The sequence below is a fragment of the Melospiza melodia genome, chromosome 24 (assembly GCF_035770615.1).
Source record: "Melospiza melodia melodia isolate bMelMel2 chromosome 24, bMelMel2.pri, whole genome shotgun sequence".
NCBI lineage: Eukaryota > Metazoa > Chordata > Aves > Passeriformes > Passerellidae > Melospiza > Melospiza melodia.
The window spans coordinates 4,407,178-4,432,707 of record NC_086217.1 but is presented as its reverse complement, the minus strand read 5'-3'; the positions used below and the strand labels follow the sequence as shown (position 1 = coordinate 4,432,707).

Genomic DNA, 25,530 nt, shown 5'->3' with positions numbered 1-25,530 from the left:
CCACAAGCTGAAAACCTTTGTGAACTGGGCTGAAATCAGCAGGACTTGAGCAAAAGTTGTGCAGAGAAAAGCCAAGAACTTGAGAGCTGATCTCAGATTGTGATGGCTCACTGCTGCCTTGTGCTCTCTGGCAGTGCTGCTGCACTGGAGCCCAGAGCATGCCAGGCTGTCCTCCCAGCCATGATGCCACCAGCAAGGAAATGGAGTTGACAAGGAATTTATCCTCCTTTTTTCCAAGACAGCTCTGGCCCAGCCTGTGTCCCTAGGCTGGCTTGGTGGATGAGCTTAGCTACAATGGGAAACCACATTTGGTGATATTTCTCTGACCCTCAGAAGAAAAAGGCCACAAGCTGAAAACCTTTGTGAACTGGGCTGAAATCAGCAGGACTTGAGCAAAAGTTGTGCAGAGGAAAGCCAAGAACTTGAGAGCTGATCTCAGACTGTGATGGCTCACTGCTGCCTTGTGCTCTTTGGCAGTGCCCAAAGGATGCCAGGCTGTCCTCCAGCCATGCTCCCACCAGGGCTCTGATCTCACACACCCACTGACTGCTGATGGCTGAAACCAGCTGCAGTTTGACTGTGACAAAGTCAAATTTATAAACTACCTGTAACAGGCCTTGCTTAATATTTAACATGAGCTGCTATCCTGACCTGTCTTAACTCTATCACAGAAACGAAATAAAGTGTTAAATAATTCAGCTCAACATCCTAGTTCTTAATTTAGAATACATGCACAGTATTTTTAAACTACATGAAAAAACTGCAAGACAAATTCACTTGGGAGAAGAGGAAATAGACCATTTAAGACCAACCTGTAATTAATTTCAACTTGAGCTAATTAACAGCTTTCCTTGCATATTCTCAAAAGATTCATTTTACATTCAGAATGCAAGAGCTTAAAGATTCCATCCCTGGCCTTCCTCCAGGAACATACTGACTCCAAACCAAGTCCAAAGCAAAAGCAATCTTGGTTACAACAAATACCCCCTCAATTCTGGGTTCCAGATTCTGGACTCTGACTGAAGGTGAAGTCCTTGGGCAGCACAGAGTGCCCAACAATATGGAAACACCTCATTCTGATCTCTAAGCAACTTCTCACTGGATGTGTTTTTTTAATCAATCCCAAAAAAATTCACCCTTTTCCCCACAAGGTTTTGAAGGCTTTTACACATACTTTTTACTGTCTAGCCACACTTTAGCCCATGAGCATGAAGTTATTATACCTTCTCCAGACTGTAACTGTAGAACCCTGAGTGTCCAGGACTCTGCAGGATGTGCAACCACTTTTTTTTTCTGCCAGATTCCCACATATTTAGGAGTTTGAACTCAAAGGCAACATCACTTGGATGGATCAACAGATCCTGGAGCAGCACTTCACAGCAGAGCTGAAACACCTACCTGCAGGGGTGAAAAGTTTGGAGTGCTTTCACAACAAAACACAAGAACTGTTTTGATACATATTTTCCTTTCTCCGACACCTCTCAGAGTGTGACAGCAGTGGTGGCTTAGCCTTTAAAGTGTAAAGGACTTGTTAAAAACTGACTCAAAGCTTTTGGTGAACAAGAGAACTGCAGCTGTCAGCTACAGTCAGGTCATGTGTTTGCCCCCCAAAAAAAAACAACCAGGAAACCAAGCATGGAAATAGCCAAGCAGGTCAGAAATAACACAAAATAACACATGAATTGCACTGTGAGCTGGCTGCTAAGTCAATATTTTTTCATAGTACTGAAGTGAACCCTCCATTTGTTACCCACAGCTCATTCCAAACAAGTGGCCAAATAATCATTTCTTCTTACACAGTGTCTGACACAGGAACCACCACCATCAGTGAAACTGCAGCTATTTAATAAAAATTCAGAAATTCCACACAAGGCTCTGCTCCACCACAGCTTTACCAACGCATTTCCAACAGCAAATAAGGCTGAGTTTTCAGCTCAGCTTTTTCAAAGACAGGAAGCAAAGCAGATGAGGCTCAGGGAGTTCTACAGCAGGAGGGAAAACAGCTCAGAGGCTTTGGGAGCAAACACTCAAGTTTATTCCCTTCCTCAGGATTTAAGTATCCAGGACAAATTCTCAGCAAAGTACTCTGCATCAGGGGAATAAAATATTTCTCTATATATTTAAAGCCTACTTTGTGCTTTCAAAAGCACTTGCAGAAGAGCTTCCTTTTCCTCCCCAGCCTCTCAACCCCTCTTCACATGATGTGGGAAATGCATTTTTTCCAGGAAAATAAAATGAGACTGGAAGGAATAAAAATGGTGACTGTTTATGAGCAGGTGTGGCACTTAGCTTGATACAGTTTGAATTTTTTTTAAATGACTTTTTAAAGTAATAACTTTTATAGTGAAATAATAATGAACTGCTGATCAGGAGGCTCATTACAATCTAGATCAAGGGATTATACTTTGATTTGTCAATCTGGAAAAACAGATAATTTTTTTTCCAATCTACTCTTATCACTGAAGCGTATTTATCCCATTTACAATCTTATTACTTACCTGTAATTTAGGGATGCTTTAATTCATGAGATACACCTTAAGAACTATTTTTTAGATCTATAAAGCCAAAGAGAGTCAGCCTGATGTCCAAAAGCAGCAAATCTGAACCATTAAAATGATAATATAATCAAAGGCACGACACATTACACTTACTAGGAAAGATTCATGCTTGAGATAGTTCAGATATTCCATCAGAACAGTGGCAAAACGCGAGATCGATTTTTTAAAATTCACATTATTTCTGAAGCTAAGTGATTTTGACTGTAAATAGGACATTTTCTAAATGGGCTGAAGAGCAATACATTTTCCACAGAGCTTTCAGAAACTTAAAAAGAAAAATCCCGCTGGTCAATGGTTCAATCCAATCTGTGCTTTTTCAAATATCTTATTTACTTTCCATTTGCATAAATTCCACCCTTGAAATGCCATTGCAAGTGATTATTCATTATTTAAATTTACTTTGGAAATTAAACTCGAGGGGAATTATCTAAAGTATGTCAGACTGAAAATGAGCTGTGAATCTCTAAAGTTAATTTTACCCTTATGTGTGTTAAGGAAGATTCAAGTTCTTAACTGCCTTTTAATATTAAGAACTACTTATTCAGCAAAGTCCCTGTATTACTTTAAATGTAAACCTCTTTAAGCTAATATAAAAAAAATTGAATCTGTAATCTTTAGAAGTTTTAGAAAAGCAGCTTCTCAGTTTTTCTCTGGTATATTTAACCTTGGTAACTTGACAAGTGAGTCTAAGTAAACAGCCATTTTTCCACATTTCAGCTGCTTCCAGCATTACGTAAACTCTGAACAGGAGGAGAAGCAAAATTCTATTCAGTCTCCTGAACAGCTGTGCAAGCTGCTGCTCTGGGTGCTTTTTTAAATACATATCCACTAACACACAGAGATTCCAAAAAGTTAATTATGACAGATATTCCACAGAGCAGCCAAAAATCATCATGTCAGCTTTGGAAACTATTTGGTGAAATCATCTGGCCCGGGTTAGGTGTGTCAGACTAAAGTGTGGTAATTTCTAGCCTATGATTCTAGAATCTTTTTAAGTTTAGGAAATAGTTCCATTAAAAGATTTGCATCTCAAGCATTATCTGGAACCACACAACTTGCCAGCAGAAGGAAATTTTCAAGGGAAGTAGCTGATATTGGATTTTACACAGCTGGACTTGAGTGCTGAGGGAAGGTAGGAAGCTTTGAAGCCATGGATGTCCCAGCTCTCTCTGAGCTCCTCACCAATCCCCAGCTGGGAGATAAGGGGTCATGCCTTAAGGATATTGTCATAGAGATATATTAGGCTTCAGCACATGAGTTTTAGATTTCAGTGCAGGAAGCATACAGAGAAACTTATTTTCAACATCAATTTTACTCAGGAAAAGAATTTTGACTCTTGTCTATTTTAGAAGTCTTTATATCATAATTGCCTGCAAAACGCTTTTGTTTTGACAATCATGGCTTTGATCAAAGTGGAATTAAATTCAGTTTTTTGTCTTAATATAGAGCTGCAGTCACCTTTAGCAGAGAACAAAGTTCCCTGGGAGCACACTAGAGCTGCATGAATGGAATGCTGATTGTGCTCCATTCTCCCTCAAGTACCTCTTGGAAAGCCAGGAAGGAAAAGGGGGGAAAAACGGAAATTTGCACTGTAAATGACCCACTCTGCAAGTGGCATTCTCTCAGTGCCTTCCAGAACAGAAGAATTCATGCTGATTTCTCCATCTGAAGGCTAAATATTAGTTTGATTTAATGAGTTACAATTTGCAATTGCAACATGTATCCATCCAGGGAATCTTCCCAGCCCACATAGGATTCACTGACACTGCTGAACTTCATTACTGCTCCAGAGAAAGAATTACCCCTGGAGTTCCACAGAACACCCAGGGAAGGGAGAACAACTGGCCAAAGAAAATTTTTAGAAGTACTCAGCACCTGAACACAAAGATGAGACCTCACACAAGAGCCAGGCTTGAAGCAGTCATTTTTAAAAAGACAATTCAGCACAAAGAACACTGCTGCTACACTGAGCAAAGTTTTCTCCAGAGAGTTTGCACTGACAGATGAGAATCTCTGGGTGTGGGTTCAAACCTCTGTTTGAGGACACATTCTCTCAAGGGCTGGCTGCAAATAAAAGAGAGGGTCAAAGGAAAATCAAACACAACACACAATGTTAAGTCATTTCTTGGGTGCTTTAAATTCAAGCCTGGTGTATGCCAGGCTGTGCCTCGTTTCAGAAGAGCTGCTGGCACTGTTAAAATAACATTATAGCACTTTTTTTGTTGAGAATATGCAATGTAGTGCTTCCACTCTAGCGAGCACAGAATTTGACACAAGTATTCCTCCCAGAAACACTTCATCAACTTATGCAATCACTGTTCAACCAAGAGGAAACAGTAACAAAACAGTAACAAAAAGCATCAAGCTTGCATTTACTGTTTAGGCTCCTCACAGAATTTGGCTCATGGACTCCTCCACACACTTCACAAAATGCATGGACAGTTTTGATGGATCACCAGCAGCAATTTTACAAGTTTCAAAAATCAGTAACAGCAGCAACATGGCAGGGGGAGGATGTTCATCCAGTGCTCACATTCTGAACAAGTACAAGTGATAACCCACTGTTCTGACACAGTGTAAATAAATCAGATGCATTATTGCTCAGCTAAACTTCCAGTCTCTGAAAGGATTCTGTCTGGCTGTTCCTTTTTATAAGCATTCTTCTCCTCTTAGTTCACTCTTAATTTTTAACTATTATTTTACCCTAGTTGCATACCTACTATAGCCTCTTGCTTTCCAAAGAAAAGCTTTAATGTAAGGGAAGACTTTATATTTGTTAAATATTATTTTTCAGATGTTATCCCCAAGCCACAGAACAGCTTGAGAACTCTCAGTTAATACTAATAGTCAGAAGTGTTTCTAATTACACCCAGCAAAGTATTGTGGACAATCCTGGCATCAGCATTTTGACTCAAAATATCCTTGAAGAAATAACTCAGGAAAAATTTTTACCTTCAATTCAGCAGCAAGATAAAGATTTATCAGCTTAGCAAACAGCCAGGGCATTTCATTTAAGAAACTAATTTTGGCTGATTGATCTAAGAGCCAGTATAACTTCACTGAAGGCTAAAGTTACAGACACCATCAAATTTCACTGAGACCACCTGAAGCCCAGCTGTCAGAGCTACTGAAGTCCTAAAAAACCTTACACAGATCACAGTTGGCTTCTTCACTGCTCAGCAGAATAACAGCTCTGCCTTGAAGTGTCTGCAGGAGCAAGACCTACATGTGTAACACTGGGGGCACCCTTAGGAGTGAGATAAAAAGAAATGCAAGTATTCCCTGTAGAGTGAGCCAATCCTTTTTTGCCCTGTGACTGCAAAGGATCACTTCTGTAAGGAACCCTGCACTCCAACCCACGTGATCTATCCAAATATTTACACTAAGAGCACTATTAAAACCCTCTCTGAAGCCATTAAACATAGTATTTTCAGCAAGTGAAATCAAACAATTATTATTTAGATTACAGTTCACTTTTAACTGTTTTTATCAGGGAAAAGCTCCTTAATTGCTCTCTGTAACTCAGAAGAGCCCCACAGCCGTGGTTTCAACTGAATATACTTTAAAATGTCAAATACCTACTTCTGCTCTGTTTTCTGAAAGGAAAGAAAAGGGAGGGAGAGGAGAGAGAGAAAAAAAAAGAGAACCTAATTAAATTTCTTTCTTTTCATTACTATTTGGGAAGAAAGAAATCTATCACTATCACACCAATTAGCAACATGCACCCAAAAGGCTTTTTGTTCATCTCTCTGGCCTCCCTGCAAAGTTTTTTCTTCTCTTCCCTCAAAATGTTTCCAGTGTCCTTTCTCCCTTTTCATTCAGGCATATCCTTGCTTTCATGGCTTTCTCTGTGCTCTCTAATCCTACAAACTCTGATGAAGCCACAACATAACAATGTTTTAATCAGTGTACATGACATTTCCTCCTGTTCTAGAAGAGTCTGCCCCCACTAATCAACTCCCAGCACACTTCAATCCTACTTTTGCTCTAACTTCCAAATACATCTGTAATCACTGCCTAAACTTTGGCAGAAAAGGAGAGCACATTATGCTAAGAAAATACTCTAGGCAGAGAAGAAACCATTGAAACACACAGCTCTCTTATTTTGCATTTTGTTTTCAGCTTTGTATTTTCTACAGTATCTACCAAACAAAGCCCAGCAAGAACTCAGCAACACAAGGAACTGTCAAGAAGGAAATTGCAGCAAAAATTAATACTTACAGCCATAATTAACTCAAAAGGGTGTTTATACACCCGCACGGGGGACTGGTACTTCTGCACCATGGCTGCAGTTTAGTGAGATCAACTCAAACCTGAAAAAGAAATTTTTAAAACCATCTGTCAGACGTAGGAAGCCATTTTCAATTTTCTCTTACAATTAGTCCGTGCGTGGTACCACGCTAGCAATTCCACAGGAAATCCTTCACAATTCCCTGACAGCCTCTTTTAAAACCCAACAGGGGCCCTGAAAAGCTTTATGTATATTTATATATATTTCTGTCAGAAATGACTTATCACTTCTTCCAAAGACAAGATAAAATTAGCACATTTTTAGTCCACTTTTAGTAACAAATCTTCAACATATTTTATGACTCTTTGTCAGGATGGTGACATTTCCTGTGCTGCTGCTTCTGAGAACCAAACACTGACACATCCCAGCGACAGGCAGAGAAGCATTTCCCAGTCCCCCAGCACTGTATGTGGGTTGCCCTGCTCAGAGCAAGGACTAGGGGGAAAAAAACAACAATAAAGAAATACAGAAAGCACAAAAAGAGGTTTAAAAAAAAGTGTTAAAAGTGTTTGTTTGCAGAAAGAAGGAAAGAAAATGGATTACTGATGGATCAATGGCATTCCTTGATCATCTCCAAAAAAAAAAAGAAACTTTAGAGGAAAACTTATAACTGGGGGAAAAAACTTGGAGAAAAATTCCACTGTGCAGCCAGAAAAGATTCACTGGCAACACGGAGAGGAATTACTCCAAAGGCTTCGTGCCTGCTCTACCCAGCAAAGCGCTTGACCCGAACTCTCTCGACTGCAATTACGTTTATTGAAAAATCCTGGCAGTAGCACTCGCATATGAATCGCGGGCTGCGAGCCAGCCTCATTTTAGCGAGAAATGAGTTTGCTACAGCAAGAAATGGGTTCGCTACAGCAAGTTCGCTTCGCTTTTCTGTCCGGAAGGCGCTGCAGGAGCGCTCCCGGCCCCGGGGCAGCGCGGCTCGGCGGCTCCCGGCCCGAGCCAAGAACAACCCCCGAGCCACGGGAAAGTTCTCCGGCATCCCAGCCCCGAGAAGAATTTACCCATGACTACCCCCGAATTTTTCTTTTTTTTTTTAAAAAAAACACCTGAATCAGCACAAACAGCCGCAAACCCTCTCTTAATCCACGGACAAAAAGAGTTACACAACAAAGAAACTCCGCGGAACCGGGACACCCCGTGAGGGGAACGGGATGGGGAGACACCGGTGACAGCCCTGAGCGCTCCCGGAGGGAGCCGGGACACCTGGGACAGACCCGCAGCGACCGGGACACCCCGAGAGGAGAAGGGACACCGGCGACAGCCCTGAGCTCTCCCGGAGGGGTGCAGGACACCCCGGGAGGGGACGGGATGGAGGGAGACCGGTGACAGCCCCGGCACAATCCGGGAGGGGACGGGACACCTGTGACAGCCCCGCATTGCCCCAGAGGGTTCCGGGACATTTCGGGAGGGGACGGGACACCTGTGACAGCCCCGCATTGCCCCGGGACACTCCGGGAGGGGACGGGACACCTGTGACAGCCCCGCGCTGCCCCAGAGGGACTCGGCCAGAGCCGCCTGCCCGGGGCGGCCGGAGCGCAGCGGCCGCGGCGCCGCCGTGACCCGCAGAAGGACTGCGACCCTTGCCCCACCATCACCATCCGTACCCCACCACCATTATTACCGCCACCATCCCCCGTTCGCCATGGGCAGCGCCGACCGCTCCTCGGTGCTGCCCGCAGCCAGCGCTGAGAGGAGCCGGCGGGGAGCGGGTGGACAATGGGAAAGTTGCCGCGGGGCAGGGGGACGCGGGGGCCCCGGGAGGCTCGGCGCCGTGCTTACCGCTCGGAGCCGGCCGCGCTCTCCCCTCATGCCGCCGGCGCAGCGCCGTCCTGCGCGGGAGGGGCGCGCGCGCCGCCGCCCGTCGTTCGCGGTGCCGGGCGGGGGCGGGCCCGGCGCCTGCGCGGGGCTGCCGGGGGCGGGGACGGGCGGGGCGCATGCGCGGTGGGCGGCGCGGGGCGGCCGGCGGGCGTGAGGGAGGAATGGTGCGGGTGGGGAGGGTTCGTACGAGTCATGGAGTTTCAGCCTGCCGCGGGTGTAAGGGACAGCTTGCACTAGAGTAGGTTGGTTCGAACGCTGTCCGGCTTGGCCTTGAGCACTCCCAGAGGCACAGCTGCTCCGTTCCACTACCTCGCCACCCTCACAAAAGAGAATTTCTTCCAAATGTCTTATCACCGGATCAGTTAGGATGGAAATCACCATTAGGATGGAAATTGAGATCACCGAGTCCAACCTATGACCTGACACCACCTTGCCAACTAGACCATGGCACTGAGTGCCACTTCCAGTCCTTTCCTAAACACCTCCAAGATTGATGAATAAACAAATCTAAACCTCTCTCTGTCAGTGTGAAGCCATTCACCCTTGTCCTGCCCTGGTAAATACTCTTCCCCCATCTTTCTTGCAGGCTCCCTTCAGGAACAGCAGGGAGCTGAGTTAGGGCAGGTTTAGGTTGGATATGTGGAACAGTTTTTCACCAAAAGGGTGACTGAGCACTGAACAGGTTCCTCAGGGAGAGCATAGCACCTTGTTCACAGCACTGAGGCTCTCTGAGCTCAAGGAGCATTTGGACAATGCTCTCACATGGTGGGATTCTCCTGTCCAGGGCCAGGAGTTGGACTCAATAATCCTGGTGGGTCCTTTCCAACTCAGCAGATTCTGTGATTCTGTGATTCTATACTGGAAGGCTGCAGCTAGCTCATCCTGAAGTCTTCTCCAGGTTGAACAATCCAAATTCTCCCAGCCTTTCCTCAGATCAGAACTGCTCCAACCCTTCAATCATTCCAGGTCCATGTCCTGTGCAGGATGCCCAGAGTATTCCAGGTGGGGTCTCACTTGAGTGGAGCAGAGGGGCAGAGTGCCCCCCAAATTTCAGGATCTTTTGCTGGTCGCCATGACCCCAAGAAATGTTAAATATCTCTTTTCCCAGCCCAAGCACTTGAAGAATGAGTCAGAGCTCTTCAGTTTTTGGTCTCAAGGTTGTTTATTGCATCTTATCTATAAAAAATTTTTCTCCTGCCCTGCTGAGGTCCATCCAGCAGGACAGTTCCAGGCACACTGCCTGCCCCCAGGGCAGTGCTATGGCTTTATACTAAAAACTACACATACAATGTTTACAATTACTTTCAATACCTCTCACCTATGTTAGACAGTGAGCTTCTACTCTAAACCAATCCAAAAGTGTCAACATCACAGCCGAAGATGGAGGAGAAGAAGGAGGAGAAAGGCTGGACATGCCCAGTTCCCTCCATCTTGCCTCCTGAACCCCCATACCAGCAACCCCAAAATCTACTTTTTCACCTTGTGATAAATTCACTATCATTCTACTTAATTTGTCATGGCTTACTGATCTTCATATAAGGTTGGTAATTTGCTCCACAGGTCAAAATCAAAACCACACAGGCATTTTGGGCTCTGTGCCAGGGTCTCTGAGACCCCTGCCCTGGACAGCCAGAGGGATGTCCTGGGTTCCCACACCCAAACACAGAGAGTCACAGACACACACCGTGGGTGCAGGAGGGCATGGACAGTGGGACATGGCACCTCCTGCAGGTATCTCCCCTGCCCTCAGCCCCTTGAGCTTCCTGTGGTCCCACACCTCTTGTGGCTCCCTCAGGGCAGGGCTCTGGGGGCTTCTGGGTGGGTTTGAGACACCATCAGGGCCAAGGTCAGTTTAGGGTGATGGCACAGCACAGTGCTCCAGGGTCATGGGGCAGTGGGAGTGCGGGGACTCACCTTAATCACTGCTGGAGCATCTTTCTGCCTTTTCTGAATCAGCCAGCATTCACCCAGCTCAGGGTATTTGCACTCTGGGACACCTCAAAGAGCTCAGTCTCACACCATGAGTGGTTTAGTGATGTACTAAAAGCAAGAAGTACAATTGTGCTTTTTACAGTACCAGAGTATCACAAAGAGTGTTAAAATAAGGACTTGAAAGTTAGGAACTCGTGTCTCTGCTCTCTTCAGCAGCACTACTGAGACATGTTGTTTACCCACAACATCTTTTATTAATGGCTCACTCCCTTAGAATATAAATCTACTAGAATTCAGAGTCATGTCCTGACGTTTTGATGCAATTCTTTCCCTAGGAAAGCTGAATTTGTGGTTACCACAAATGAGGGATTAAGCTGCCATTCTTTCTTATACAGACCTTGTGTCTTTTAAAGTTAGTCAAGCATAGCCCCTTGTCTGATCTGAACTAGTCCTTACAAGAAGCTGTTTCATGTTGAGAAATTGTTCTTCTGAATCTCATTTCTGTTGTGGCACTTGGCCAGCTGCCTTCATGTAGCTGGAATTAACGAGTTAACTGTAATTAGATTTAGTTATCTGATTGATATTCCATGCCATTATGCCTGCAACATCCTTTTCCTGCTCTGAAAGCCTGAGATATAATCCTACTGGTATAGCAGGGCGAGGAATTTACGCCTACTCAGATTCCTTTTTGTTCATAACATTTCCCTCTTTAGATTCAATGTTTTAATTCTTACTGACTGCCTCTATTCTGCTTCACCAAATGGCCAGGTAACCAGAAAAGCTTTATTTGGACTTTTAAAGGTATTTGGAGTTTATTGATACGAGTGAAAATCCATAATTTAATGTCAAAATCAATCTTAGTCTCAGTTGTTTTCTGCAGAAACAACAATCTTAGCAAGATAGACAAAGAAGAGGAAAGTAACATAAGTTTACATTTTTCTGCTGTTGTTTATTTTCCTGTTACATCTTCTCTTATGGAAGCTCCAGCCACGCATCGTTAGGAGGAATATAATGAATAAATGTGTGGGTGAAATGTTTCAGGAAAGCTGTGAGGCATGCTGGAGACTGAAGCCCAGAGGACACAGGCTGAAAGTGCAAACCATTCCATATTTTCAGAAAATTAGGAACACAGCCTGCTAGATATGAAGGGAAGTTTGGCCTGACGGAGGTTATGCAAGGGCGGTCACTTCCCCCCATCCGAGCACTTTCCCTGGGCTGCATTCCTTCACGTTATGAACTTTAGTTACACAACCCAAAGCAACTGTTATCTCAATTCAGGCAATATTGCCATGGCAATTAATGACAACTATTGGAAGTCCATCCTTTACTATTAATAATAACTAACTGAAAGTGCAGTTGTTGTGAGCAGTGCAGGGTGAATACATATGAGAAAATATTCAAAATGCCTCTCAGCCGTGCTGGAATGCAGCTCAAGCTCCTGGAATTTTAGCAGGCAGGAACTTGCTCTGGTTTCTTTTGTTTGCATCCCAGGCAGTGAAGAAAAGTGAAGCCATCCTGATTTCTTACTGTCCATCAAGTCTTATCTTCAGAGCTGCTGTATTAAAGAGAGGAGATTGTCAGCAGTTCATGACAAGAGAGAATGTGTTCACTCAAGGTCTTGCTGCTAAGCTGTACATTTATTAAAATAAGTGGAAAAGGGATGAGAGTTTGGGTTCAGACACACTGAAGTGCTTCAAGAGCCATTCCCTCACAAATCAGTCCTGTCTGAGTCAGTGGAATTTTTTATGTACTACTGGATGCATTGAAATAAATACCTGCCTCCTAAACCTTCAAAGCCATGGAAATGGCCCCAAATGATAACACTGCCAGCATGATGGAAATAATAATAAGCATGATGAGTGACAAACAGTTAATGGAACAGAGTTGTGCCCTGGGGACATTGATTCTGGTTTGCACAGAGTTTTTATTTAATGCATCACGGGTATTTCACTAGGTGTCACCATTTTTGCTTTACCCTTGTCAGTCTAGGGAGAGACAAACTGGTGAAGCTGGGTGTGAGGATGTGTGAACTCCTTCACCCCTCTTCCCTTAAAATTAACTGTGACCCCCAGGTTCAGCCCTCCAGACACAGACCTGGATGTGCCCATCCATTACAGCTGTACATATTTTTGTAAGCTCCCTGGACAGCCCATGCTGAGAAACAGTGAACAGCAGGAAAAATTTCTCCACTTATCTCTGGAGATCCTAAAGCCCTTTATAATGGCAGGGAAGACACTAATAATCCCAAAATGCAGTATAAATGCTGAGGTTCACAAAATGCCACAGGATAAGTCTCACAGTAAGTCAGTATGAGAAAGGAGAGCAGAGCTCCTCACTTCCTGGGTGGTTCCCTTATTTCCAGGAATTCCTGCCTTTTAGCTCTGCAGTAGTTTTCCACTACTCACCAGATCGGGATAAGGGTAAAATATCTGCAGACTGGCCTGTGTTCAGAGAGGGGATGTTAATGTACAATACCTAGAGGGTTTTACATTCCGTGATGAGATTTTTATTCAGGATTAAAGCAGCCTTCGTTTACTGTAGTTTATTGCACCATAAGTGAAGGTGTATTAACTTCATACCACTATTTGATTTATCTGAGCTTTCCAATAGAAAAGCCTTAAATGACCTTGTAGACTGGAGCCCTTTATTTCTGGATGCCACAAACAGGCAGAAACATGTTTTTTCCTGTCTTCTCAAGTGACTGGTAGGAAAATTGAATTGTAGCCTGGGAGCTGGCCAGGGACACCAGCTGGCAGTGCTTGGAGTCCAGCAGCTGACATCAGAGCCCCGGCCCCATTGACAGCAAAGGTTACGCAGACAAACGTTGGCAAATAGGAGCAAGTCCTGATTCATAAAATAGATGAGTTGGGATGAGCATGGCACGTGTCCCAGCCCTTATTCCCAGCTCTCCCTGCAAAGCCTGGACCCATCCAAGGCTCCCTGCCTCGAGTCTGTGCTGCTCAGGAGCCGTGAGATGCTAAAACAAAAGTGAGCAGGTGGTGCAGGGGGGGCTGCTCGTACAGAGATAATGAAATGTGAGGAGCTGTGCAGTGGGGATGCTGGGTGAAGAATCAGATCCAACATTTATTACAATACCTGTGTTGGGTGTTTGTAACACTGAAAAGGCTGATAGCACTGTTTTCTTGGGGGACTGTGAGGAGCAGGGGACACCCTCTGGGGGCTATTTTATCCCTTAGACATCAGGTTAAAGAGAACTCCATGACCTTTTTCTAGTAAAGAAAATAAAGGTATAGGGAATACAGGGAAAAATAATAATTGGATAATAATTAATTTGCTGAGGTATTTTATTGATGCTAAAGATGTCAAGCTCATAATACAGGGAGCTGGAGTTGAGAGTGAGGAAGGGTTCACTGGGATGTTGAGGATGCCTGACTTTTCTACTTGCCTTTTCAAACAGCCCTTGTGTCCGTGTGCCTGGGAGCTGCCTGGTACCTGCCTTCCAGGGAACAGCCTGTTTCCAGTTGTCTCTTTAAATGACTTAAAGCACTGCCAGCATCTGATCACTCATTTCTTAGAAAAATAGGAGTCTCAGGCAAAGGCTCACAGAAACGATGAGTAAATTTCCTATAAAAGTAAAAACAAAAGCTGTTTACCATCCCTCCTTCTAATGAGTCTGACAGTACAAATACTCTCAGCTGCTTCAACAAGCACTGAATCAAGCTGCTGGGTCATTCACCAGGTAGAAACTTTGTCCCTATTTGCCTCTAACATGTTGATAATTATTTTTTTTAATAAAAGAGGAGTAATAAGAAACACTTACTATTAAAAGTATTGCACAAATCCATCTTCTTTTAAAGGACACACTGACTCCACTAGAGCTGGGTCCTGTGGGCAAACACAGCAGCTTTCAGTGGAGCTCTGTCAGGACAAGTTGCCTTTGTGACTGCTGCTCCTCCAGCACCACAGTGCCTGTGTCTGTACAGCTTATTCCTGTGCCTGGAGGAAAACGAGGCATTATGAGGCACTTGCACACCAAAATAACTACCAGTATTGCTATTTTAGGGTTTATTTTTTAACTTGCAGTCTGTGGATCAGGCCTGTGCTGGCAGCCTTCGTCCATGTGAGTCTCAGAAGTTGAGAAACACAAGTTTGGTGACGCTGTTTGCAGACCCCAGAAGCGCTGCTCATCGTCTCTGATCAGCATCATGCTTTGCATGAATTCCGGCCCTGTATCCAAGGCAATCTCATTATTTGCTGTACACGCTCGATCTGCTGGCTAATTTCTTTCTCCTTCTCACGGGGTAGGAACCTTTCTGTGCTCCACAGGCATGCCTGTGTTTAGGAGATTAAAGAAAGCAGGCAAGACACATGAAGAATGTCACCCCATGGCGGCGGCAGCAGCCTGAATGGGAGCACAATTCCGAGCAGATGTTCCTTGCAATTGAATTGTCTGTGTCAGTGACTGAGAGCTCAGCACTCTGGAGGGGTGTAAGGCAGAGGGCACTGGCTGCAGCTGAGGAGCTGGCACAGAGCAGGCAGCAGCTCTGCTCATTCTGACATTCTGCAGCATTCATCAGTCTCGGCCCCGAGCACCGCTGGCTGCCTGTCCTGGAATTAATTTGGCTAATGTAGCGCGTGATGGAAAGCCACGTCTGCAATCTCTTCGCCAGGCAGGGCTGGATGGATTGATAGCATCCTCTGTCCCTGGTTAAGAGAACTCACAGCAGAGCTCCACTGAAGGGACACCCTCTGAGAGAGTGGCTCCATCCCCCAGAGAAGGTGTTTAACACCACCTGGCTCTGGTGATTGTCAGAGGGAGCCTGAGGAGACAGGGAAGAGGTGGCACTGTCACAGCTGTGGCCCCTGTGCAAGTGGGAGGTGTCAGAGTTTTTTCTGAGGGCAGGTTTCAGTATCAGTCTCCAAATAACTTGTTTTGGCAAAGGGAATGGTCTCCAGCACAGGATGCCTATTTGCAGTCATGGTTACAAGCTGCTGGCTACAGGCTAATGTGTGGCCACTAAGTATTTAATTGTCTAATGAACAGCTGTTTGATTTGCTTTTGGTCACAATCAGGCTGAGTCTGAATTAAACAAGAGCCCTGTGATGGAAAGGACTGAAATGCTCCCAGACAGCTCCCTGGACAGAGACTGGAAATGAGCCCAGTGCTTTCCTTTCGCCCCATCCCCAACACCCCCCCATGCACACAGGCCCTTGTGGGCCTTTGCTGCACCACTTCTGTGGGGAGCAAGGAAAGAGAGTGTTATGAAGCACCCAGGAGGAGGCAAGAGGCAGGTGAATATGGCAGTGGTGGGAGATGGGGCAGAACCAGCCCAGCAGAGGCTCCAGAGAAGCAGAGGACAAATCTGCCCAGCAGTTCACCCAGAGACAACATCCAGCTTGGAAAGCAGATGAGGATGCACAATAGACAGGATGATATGAAAGGGACACCATCACCTATCCATCAGAGCCCCAGGTAAATTAATTTTGTGTCACAGTCAGCAGGAAAGGAGTTTTTGAGGGAGGCTGAGCACCCCTTTAGCAGCAACCACTCAGTGAGATGCCCTGGGTGAGCAGCTGTGTGCTTCCCCTCCCCACCACTGCCCTGGCACGTTCAGGGACACAGAGAGAGCTGGAGCTGATTGCAATAAACCCATTAGCACATGGATGTGAGCCACAACACGGCACTGTGCAAACTAACCCAGAAGGACGTTTGCAATGTGGGCAAGTTAATTACCAAAAATAACCCCCAACCCATCCTGGCTGCTGCGCTTTGCCATGGGAACAATATTGTGCATGTGATCACATTCAGCAGGACACAAGCAGCCTGAGGGTCTTTTTGCATTTGGCTTGAAAAGGCTAAAAATAGACCCCAAACCACATTCCTTTTTTGCATTGCCATCTCCTCTGCCTCTTTCTATTCACTGGCACTTTTACATGCAAAGCAGGATTTGGGATCCAAGGCCCCATAATTAGACTCCAGCCTGGCAGCTGCAAGTGGAACAGCTGGAGGTGTTATTTTTATGGGTTATTAATTGACTCCATGAAAGCCCAGCAAACAGAGAGCCAGGGACTGCAGTCCACAGCCACATGACAAGGTCTTAGTGACAGGAAAAGATAAAATAAAAGAGAGAACACAGAATCCTAAAGCCGATTAGTTATAGCAATTTCTCCAAAGCTAAATATAGGGAAAAAATCCTCTCCCATCTTCAGCTCCGTTGGCGGAGATGACAAAGCACAAGGAAGGAGATAGACAGAAATTTCATTTTTTACATAAACCCTCACGGGTTGCAGAGAGAAACTGCTGCTTTGGTGACACTCCCAATACTTAAATCCAGCTGTCCCTGGCAGCTGCCCCCTGAGCAGCCCTTTGCTCAGCACTCCCAAGTGCAGCTGCCCTGTCAGAACCCAGGACATTGCTCTGGCTGCCCTGGATGCCTCAAGCCCCTGGCCGGGGGCTCAGAAACCTTGTCATAAAGCCAAAGACACCCGTGCTTTTGATTTTAACCCATGGAGAAAATTACCAACTTTATGTGAAGATTTACAAGCCATGAGAGTTGAAGTAGAATGATAGTTAGTTTGTCACAAGGTAGAAAAGTAGAATTTTGGGGTTTTGAGAATGGCGGTTCAGAAGCCAAGATGGAGGGATTTGAGTGTGTCTTGTCCTTCTTCTTTCTTCTTCTTAGCCTCCATCTTCTGTGTGATGGTGGCACTTTTGGATTGGTGTAGAGTAGAAACCAACTGTCTAGCATAGGTGATAGGTATTGGAAAATTATTGTAAATAATGTACATGTAGTTTTGAGTATAAAAAGATAACACCACCCTGAGGGCGGTCAGTGTGCCACAGACCAACCTGCTGGACAGAGCTCAGCAGGTCAGAGAAAGAATGTTATAGACAAAGAAAATAAAAAACCTTGAAAACCACATTGAGGAATCCTGACTCCTCCTTCGATTGCAGGGCTGGGAAATAGAGACTTTCCAACACCTCAGGGTCATCTCGACCACAGAAACTCTGAGACTGTCCTTGCTGCAGCCTCGCTGTGCTGGGCAGGGGAATGACACAGGGGAGCTCCCCTGCCATCCCAGCACCCAGCCATGGCCAGGCTGGCACAGCCCTGGTGCCACTCTGCCAGGCACAGGGTGAACCTGCAGAGCCACCCCCTCCCAGAGGCTGAACCACCCACACTGCCCCAAACAGAGCAGGACAGAGCCAGGAGATTTCTTGTCTCCAATCTCCTTCCTCCCTGCCCTTCCTGCAGCTGGGGACAGCTGAAGCCACCTGGGGCCACAAGAGAAACCTGTCATCAAGAGCTGCACTAAGGAAAGGCTCTGGGTGCTGACAGCACGAGGGGATGGGATTGGGTCATCACCTCTGCAAAACTTATTGTACACCTAAGACCCCAGGGAAATAAATCTAACAGGCAGCTCCAGCAGAGGTGCTGAGAAGCTGGGAAACTGGCAGAGCATTTCAGATTTACAGGAAATTAATTTAGCCCTAGTCTGGATGCTGACAGCCAGCAAGGCACTCACACCATATTGCTGGCCCAAGCTGTGGGGTCTTTGTCAGACCTCAGGTTTAACTTCTGAAAATAAATCACTGCTGTACAGCAGAGGTGAAGCAGCACCTGGAGGATCCTGGCATTCAGCATCCCCAAAGGGGAAGGGAAGGCAGTGGAAGGGCTGCTGCTGCTTGGGGGCAAAAACTCAGCCCAAGAAAGCCCCTTCCTCACCAGGAGGCAGGACAGTCCCATGTTCCACAGCTCCAAGACAGGGATTTCTTCCCACTTTCATCACCCACACAGCAAGAGAAGCACCCAACCCCCCCCCCCTCCAGATGTGTCTTCACAATGTTCAGTCATAGTGGTTAGAAGAGGGAGATATTTCTCTCCAACCTCCACCCTTGACACTAGACACCCCTCTGGGTGGGTTTGGGGTATTTCCAGTCCCTCCCATATTCCCAGCTGCACAGGAGACAGCTGAGGGAAACCCATGTTTTGCAATCTCACCCTCTGGAGACCATTTCTGTGATGACCAATCCCCTTAGACATCCCTTCAACACAAGCATGCCCTTCTGGCCCAGACCCACCCCTGGGCTTGCTGCCAGGGCTGTTTTCTATGCCAGCCTGGCAGTGCTGGGACTGTCCTTGGGCAGGAAAGCTCCTCTTCAAAAGCCAGCTCTGCCTCGTGCTGTGAACTGGGAAGAGCTGTCAGAGCTCCTGCTGGGGGCCAGCGCTTCATTCCTGTAGGATGGGCTTGGGGTTAGGCCTTAATGTGCAGCACAGCCTGCCCAACCCCCAAACACAGCAAGGCCTTGGGGCTTCCAAAACTTGGGTTTCATACTGTGATGGAGCCCTTCCCCAGGCTGGGGGTCCTCCAGGAGCAGAAGTGCCAGGGACAGGGGGACAGCCCCAAAATAGGGTTCCCATGGGGCGGGCAGGGCTGGGTATCCAACCTCTGGGACACAGGGACCTTCCCCTCACCCAGTGCTTCAGCCCAAGCAGGCAACACAGGAGCTGAACCCCACTGCAGGAGAGAAACCAAACATGCCACAGAGCTGTGGTTCTGCACAGAGCCCCTCTCCACCCCCTTTAACCCTGCAGGTGGGCTGCAAGCACAGCAAGGGAGCTCAGCATCCCCTGTGGGACCCTGTCAGGCCTGGGGCACTGCATGTTGCTCCTGCATCCACAGGTGTGGCAGTCCCAGCTCTCTCCAGGCTATTTTCCTCAGTCTGTGCCATCTGTGCCACCATCACACCTCTCCACAGGATCCAAAGCCGTGGTTGCACAGGGACAGACAGCACTTGGGGACAGCAGGAGGAGAGGAGGCTTTTTCCAGGGGGTGTCACAACCACAGGTGACAGTGCTGGAGAGCAGAGAGCTGCTGGCAGCTGCCAGGGTTGTGAAAGTCTTTGGCCTTCATGGCGTGGGATGGGGATTTGGGAGCAAAGCACATCAAGTGAGCTGGAGACAGTGACATTTTCCTTCCCAGCTGCTCCATCCATGCCCACGCAGCCAGTGGGATGATTCTGTGCAACTAATGATGCAATGTGATTGGTAAACAAATCATGCATTTGCACCAGGAAAACAAAAAATAAAGAGGAAGAGGAGAGAAAAGAAAGAAAACAAGGCACATTCTGGGCTGGCAGCAGGCAGCAGTGAGCTCTTTAAAAATCTGCTGAGGAAGGCACTTGCACAGCACATGGTTTGGGCAGATCAATGAAGCTGCAAAGCAGCCTGGCAGGCACACAAATCCACTTTCTAATGAAATTTACAGCAAGTGGAATTTAGGTCACTACTCGGAAGCATTCAGTTTATTCCAGGCAGCTTTTAAAATATTTAAGAAATAGCTGTCAAATTAAGCCTGCTCACCTCTGACTGCAAAGTCCAACTTGGATCCATGGCAGATTTCTTAGCTATGGCTTAAAAATATATATTTTTAAGCTTTCTTTGTTGCCCCCTCACTTTATTATCACAGCACAGTGATTGGCATCAACTCCTGCCACGCAGTCCTGGCTCTGGTGGGAGCTGGGAGTTGTGAGGATGCTCAGGCTGTGCCCGGCCCAGCCTCATCCATCCCCCCAGGATGAGGGCAGTGAGACACCAGACATGTCCTTCTTGTGCCCAAAGGACTTCAGCTGCTGCTGAAGGAAGAGCAGTGCTACAGCCAGACCTAAAAACAGCTCTTGAGGGAACAGCTAAAAGCAGCCTCTCAGCAGAGGTGAGCTGTCACCAAGTGGTCTGGGCTGCACTGCAGGCTGCCAGCGTTATTCCCAGATGTCACACTCCAAGAGAGCTGCCAGAGCATCTTCAGTGGGGGGTTGAGGGAGAGGAGAGGTGGCAAACAGGCAGTTCTCTGGCTGTTTACCCAGCAGAGGTGGCCACAGCCTTCAATCTCCACACTCATAATTCTGCAGAGATCAGAGCAGGCCAGACATTTCCACTTCCAGCAGGGCAAAGTTCAAACCCTTACCTAACACAGACAGTGTGAGCTGATTGCTGCCCCAGCTTCAGGTCCAGACAGGCACAGAGCTCAAAGTTCCTCCAGCCTCAGCAAAACCAGGAGCAGAGCAGGGGAGAGCAGAAGGCAGCCCTGGAGCAGGGCTGGGCTCAGTGTGAGGGGAGACACCCCAGGCACAGCCAGGCCCTCTCTGGGCTGTGCTCTGGAGGATAAAGAGGTTTCCCCATAGCTCACCAACCTGCCCCACCGTGCCCTCAGCTTGTTCCCCACAGCCTTGGCATCACCATGCCCACAGGGAGGGATGCTCCCTTTCCAAGGGTCTGACCAGATCCCAGCACAGCCCCAGTGTTTGGGATTTGGCCTGGCTGCAGTTGAGGTATAACACAGGTTCCTGTCTGCCTCCTTCCTCATTACACACATAAATCTCCATTTCATGCTCAGCTGATGGAGGATTTGGTTGGCTGGGTTATGATCCTGGCTGCTGCTCCACAGCTGGCTCTGCACCAGCTCTGGCACTGGGGGGACACGTTCTCTGCCCTCCCTCCCATCAGCACTCCTGGCCATGGATGAGCACACCAGAGCACGCTCAGACACCATCCCTGTGTCCATCCTGGCCCTTGTTCCCCCTCATTGTCTCTCCTGACAGAGCTCCATGTCCATCCCTCAGCTCTCCTGTCCCTTTTGCTCCATTCCTTGTCCATAGTGACGTTATTGAGTCTGGAAGAAGCTGGGATATATCCTTGGATATTACCCAGCTCTCTGGGACCCCTCCTCCCTCTAGGACATTCACCCATAGGATTCCTCCAAAAGGGTCCCTGGAGATGTCAGTTGGCTCTTCCCATGCCAGGCTCTGACTGGACATCCCTGGCAGCACATGGAGGCCTCGGGCCCTCCTGACACCACAGAGCTGCACATCCCACCTGTCTGTGGAGCTGCTCCCCTCCCAGATGGATCCACCTCCAAAATGTCACAGACCCACACGGTGCCAGCAGCTGCAGAGGAGCCTTCTCAGGATTTTGCTGCTCAGTGACCCCAAGATGTGTTAGAAAGTCTCTTTTTCCAGCCCAGCAGTTGAAAAAGGAGTCAGAACTCTTCAGTTCTCAGTCTCAAGGTTGTTTATTGTATCTTATCTATGAAATTCTTTCTTCTGGCCTGCCAAGGTCCATTCAGTCAGAGGCACTCTGCCTGCCCCCAGAGTTTTTATACTAAAAACTACATGTACAATATTTACAATTGCTTCCCAATAGCTATCACCTATGTTAGACAGTGAGCTTCTACTCTAAACCCATCTAAAAGTGCCAACATCACAGCAGAAGATGGAGGCCAAGGAGAAAAGCTGGACACACCCAGATTCCTCCATCACCCCCTGAACCCCCATTCTAAAAACCCCAAAAATCTATTTCTCACCCTGTGACAAACTGATTATTATTCTATTTATATGTTTGTAGCTTGCAGATCTTCACATAAGGCTGGTAACTTGCTCCATGGGTCATAATCAAAACCACATCCTGGCATCCTGGGCTCTGTGCCAGGGTCTCTGAGCCCCCTGGCAGGGGCCCTGGCACTCCAGGACAGCCAGAGGGATGTCCTGAATTCCAACATCCCCTGTGTTCCTCCACAGCCACAGCCTCACCTGCTCACCCAGCTCCCTTCTGGGTGCTCCTTTAGGCACTCAGGGCTGCAGCATGGCAATGCTGGGTCCAGTTCTGCTCAGGATTTTGTTCTTAGCGAGACACTTAGAGGCAGAATTTAGCAAGGAAGAAATCCTACACCTGGCCAAGGAGCCAACCTGGAGCTGAGCAGCACATCCTACAAGCACAGGGAGCACACACAGCCCTGCAGGCAGCACAGCCCTATGGAATTTCACTGCACACTGATGTTGGGCTTGGCTTGGGAAGGTTGCAGAGCAAGTGGAAATTCCCTCCAGGAAGGAAAATCTAGGAGCCAGGCTCTTGTGCAAGTGAAACAGGAAATTTGTCCCTGCTGTTTAGATAAATTTTTCTCCCCAAGAGAAGGGAGAGGGAACTTGGAATGTGCAAGTTATCCCTCCAGGAAACCTCATCCAGGAGCTGGCCCCACCTGACCCAGCCTAGAGCAGAGCTGCTCCTCCTGGCTGCAGGCTGCCCAGGGACATCCCATGGCATGCCCCGAGCTGGCTGGCGTTGTGTAATGCAGCCGGGGCTGCCGCCAGGGCACGGAGCAGATGTCCCGAGGGATGTAATCCTGCCACGGCCTCGCTGCCGGCACATCCGATAACACAAAGGCTCCCGCTTCTCCCGTTCCCGTGAAAACAAAGGATCCTGCGGCGCTCCACACCCTCTAGTGGAGGCGGGAGCTCGGCACACCGAGATGATCCCAAATCCCACAGCTCAATCCAGGATCCCATTGTCTGACAGCTCCCCAGGCAGGGCCGGGACACATCCTCAGGGTGTGACAGCCCCGGGGACAGTGCAGGTGTCACTCCTGCAGCAGGTAAAGCCCTCCCCACAGTGCTCAGGCACTAAAGGATTAAACAAGAAGAAAGTCAGCTTTGAAAAACAGATTTTATTCATGTTCACCATCCATTAGGCACAGCTGCTTTCTATAACCCACAGGAAAGCTGGAGGGGGAGTTTTTACAAGAGCAGGGAGTACCAGGATAAGGAGGAATGGCTTCAACAGGCACAGACAAAGGTTGGATGGGGTATTAGGGAGGGTGGGGAGGCCCTGGCACAGGGTGCCCAGAGAAGCTGTGGATGTATTCAAGGCCAGGCTGGACTGGGCTTGGAGCAACCTGGGATAGTGGAAGGTGTCCCTGCCCATGGCAGGGGTGGAAGGAGAGGGTCTCTATTCTCCCTTTCAGCCTAAACCCTTCTATGATTCTGTGATAACCCAACAAGACCACACAGGAATTACCAAACTGCAAGAGCAGCTCTCACTATCCTGCAGAATCACCTCCTGCTCCAGCCACCTGAAATTAAAAAAACAAGATGTCCAGCCAGGAATGCTAAAGCCAGAGCCCCCATTCTATACAAACCCATTCCTCTGGATCAGTGTTAACTGAAGCATCATCCACCCCAGCTCCCCCTCAAATCCTTCCCAAAAGCATCTCTACCACTTCCAGAGCCACATCACCCATCCCACAGCAACAACAAACTGCAAAAGCACTTGTTGTTTTGGCAGGGAATGTTTGCCAGGAGCCAGGATCACTGTGTGCCAGGCTCCCAGCACAGGCCCTCCCCTCCCCACACCTGCCAGGGCACACAGCCCTGAGGTGTCCCCAGGTGAACCCCCTGCAGGAGACAAACCAGACATGTAAACAAGAGAGCAAAGTACACAACTTCCAACAAAGCCTTACATTTGCTCAAGTGCAAAAACCACCTTATCACTGTTCCCTGCTACGTGGGGAACAAAGTTGCAACTCAAACAGCATCTAGGGATAAATCAAGTAGCCAAGTTCTCATTTCCATACCTGAGAGAGCACCGGTTTGACTTCACAAAACATTTTCAAAAGAAGACTCAGTACACATTAAAAAACCCCAACCTAACCCATTTTTCCCTGCATTAGGGGTGCAGCTGTTGTTTGCAGTATCATACATGACCATCAAAATGCTTCATGAATGTTCACACCTGTTACTGCACAGGTGAGGCCCAGCACGGAGCCCACCTGGGAGCTGCTCTCGGGCACGGGTGAGGCTGGCTGGCACCACCCAGCAGCCCTTCCCCAGCCCACAGACCCCTACCCCTGCCCAGGGGGGCACCATGGCTCCCACAACTCACCTGCTGCTCCCTCACCTCAGCAATGGCAGCACCCAGTCCCGCCTGTGTCACCATCTGGGGCTGAGCCCTGGCAGGGAACCCTGGGACACACAAAGTTCTGGGACACTCACAGCAAAAACAAACCCTGCTCTGGCTGCTGCAGCCCCCTCCCCACCACAGAGCTCACCCCTTACACCCCACGGGCCCCACTCCGCGCTCCCACCCTGCTGTGGGCCCAACACCTCCCCAGGGAGCAGCCACACCCCAGAGCTGTCCTTGCACAGCACTCCAGCCCTCCTACAGACACCCTACACAGTCCCAAAGCCCCCAGAGACCCCAAACCCTGCAGCCCCCAAAGCTCCAGCGCCCCAAACCCTGCCTCTCCCAGCCCCCACTGCAGCTCCCCACTGACCCCCAAGCCCTCACTACACCCCAATATCCCCCCTGTCCCCCGACAGCTGCCTCCCCCAGCCCACCACAGAACCCCACACCCTGTCCCCCCAGGCCCTCACTACCCCTCTTCACTGCATCCCAAGCCCCCCAAACCGCCTGCTCCGGCCTCCTCACCTTCACCCCTGCCTCCCACACCATCCTGCAACCCCACTGCAGCACCCCCTGCAACCCCACACCCTTACCCCCATACCGCAATACCGGCCATTCTGATCATAAACCCCCCTGCACCCCCGAATCCAGCCGCCCCCAGACCTCCATGCCCTGCACTCCAGGACCTCGCTTCCCCCCCACTCCGCACCCCAAACCCTGAGTCCCCAATGCCCCCCACCTCCCACACCGCCTCCAGCCCCTGCTTACCCCGCACCCCCATTACCGCCCTTCCTGCACCCCACACTCTGCCCCCGACCCTCATCACCCCCAGCTCTCCAGATCCAACTCCATCTCCCCCAGCCCCCTCCCCGCACCCAACACCCCACACTCCGCTGACCGCCAGCTCCCATCCAGCCCGCCATGGCCCCGAACCTCCCTCAGCGCCCCCGTGCCCGCCATGGCCCCGGCCTTCCCTCAGCGCGCCCGTGCCCGCCATAGCCCCGGCCTTCCCTCAGCGCCCCCGTGCCCGCCATGGCCCCCACCCTCCCTCAGCGCCCCCGTGCCCGCCACGGCCCCGGCCTTCCCTCAGCGCCCCCGTGCCCGCCATGGCCCCGAACCTCCCTCAGCGCCCCCGTGCCCGCCATGGCCCCGAACCTCCCTCAGCGCCCCCGTGCCCGCCATGGCCCCGAACCTCCCTCAGCGCCCCCGTGCCCGCCATGGCCCCCGG

General features: G+C 48.6%; 1 protein-coding gene, 1 long non-coding RNA gene and 1 other non-coding gene across 3 annotated transcripts in view; all 3 read right to left on the bottom strand.

Annotated features, from left to right (window-relative positions):
- Window positions 1-8,723, bottom strand: part of SEC14L1 (SEC14 like lipid binding 1) — a 44,896-nt gene extending 36,173 nt beyond the window's left edge. The window contains exons 1-2 of the mRNA XM_063176041.1: window positions 8,638-8,723; window positions 6,780-6,871 (exon numbers count right to left, since the gene is read on the bottom strand). Of these exons, the coding sequence (XP_063032111.1) occupies window positions 6,780-6,842 (63 nt within the window). The 5' untranslated portion in view covers window positions 6,843-6,871; window positions 8,638-8,723. The remainder of the gene's footprint in view (window positions 1-6,779; window positions 6,872-8,637) is intronic.
- Window positions 8,724-23,047: 14,324 nt separating this feature from the next.
- On the bottom strand, window positions 23,048-24,599 carry LOC134428690 (uncharacterized). Its single transcript, XR_010030438.1, has 2 exons — window positions 24,282-24,599; window positions 23,048-23,472 (listed from the first exon to the last, which is right to left on the bottom strand). It is a non-coding gene; the product is annotated as an uncharacterized LOC134428690 (long non-coding RNA).
- LOC134429027 (small Cajal body-specific RNA 16) lies at window positions 24,079-24,234 on the bottom strand. Its single transcript, XR_010030521.1, has one exon. It is a non-coding gene; the product is annotated as a small Cajal body-specific RNA 16 (non-coding RNA).
- Window positions 24,600-25,530: the final 931 nt, after the last annotated feature.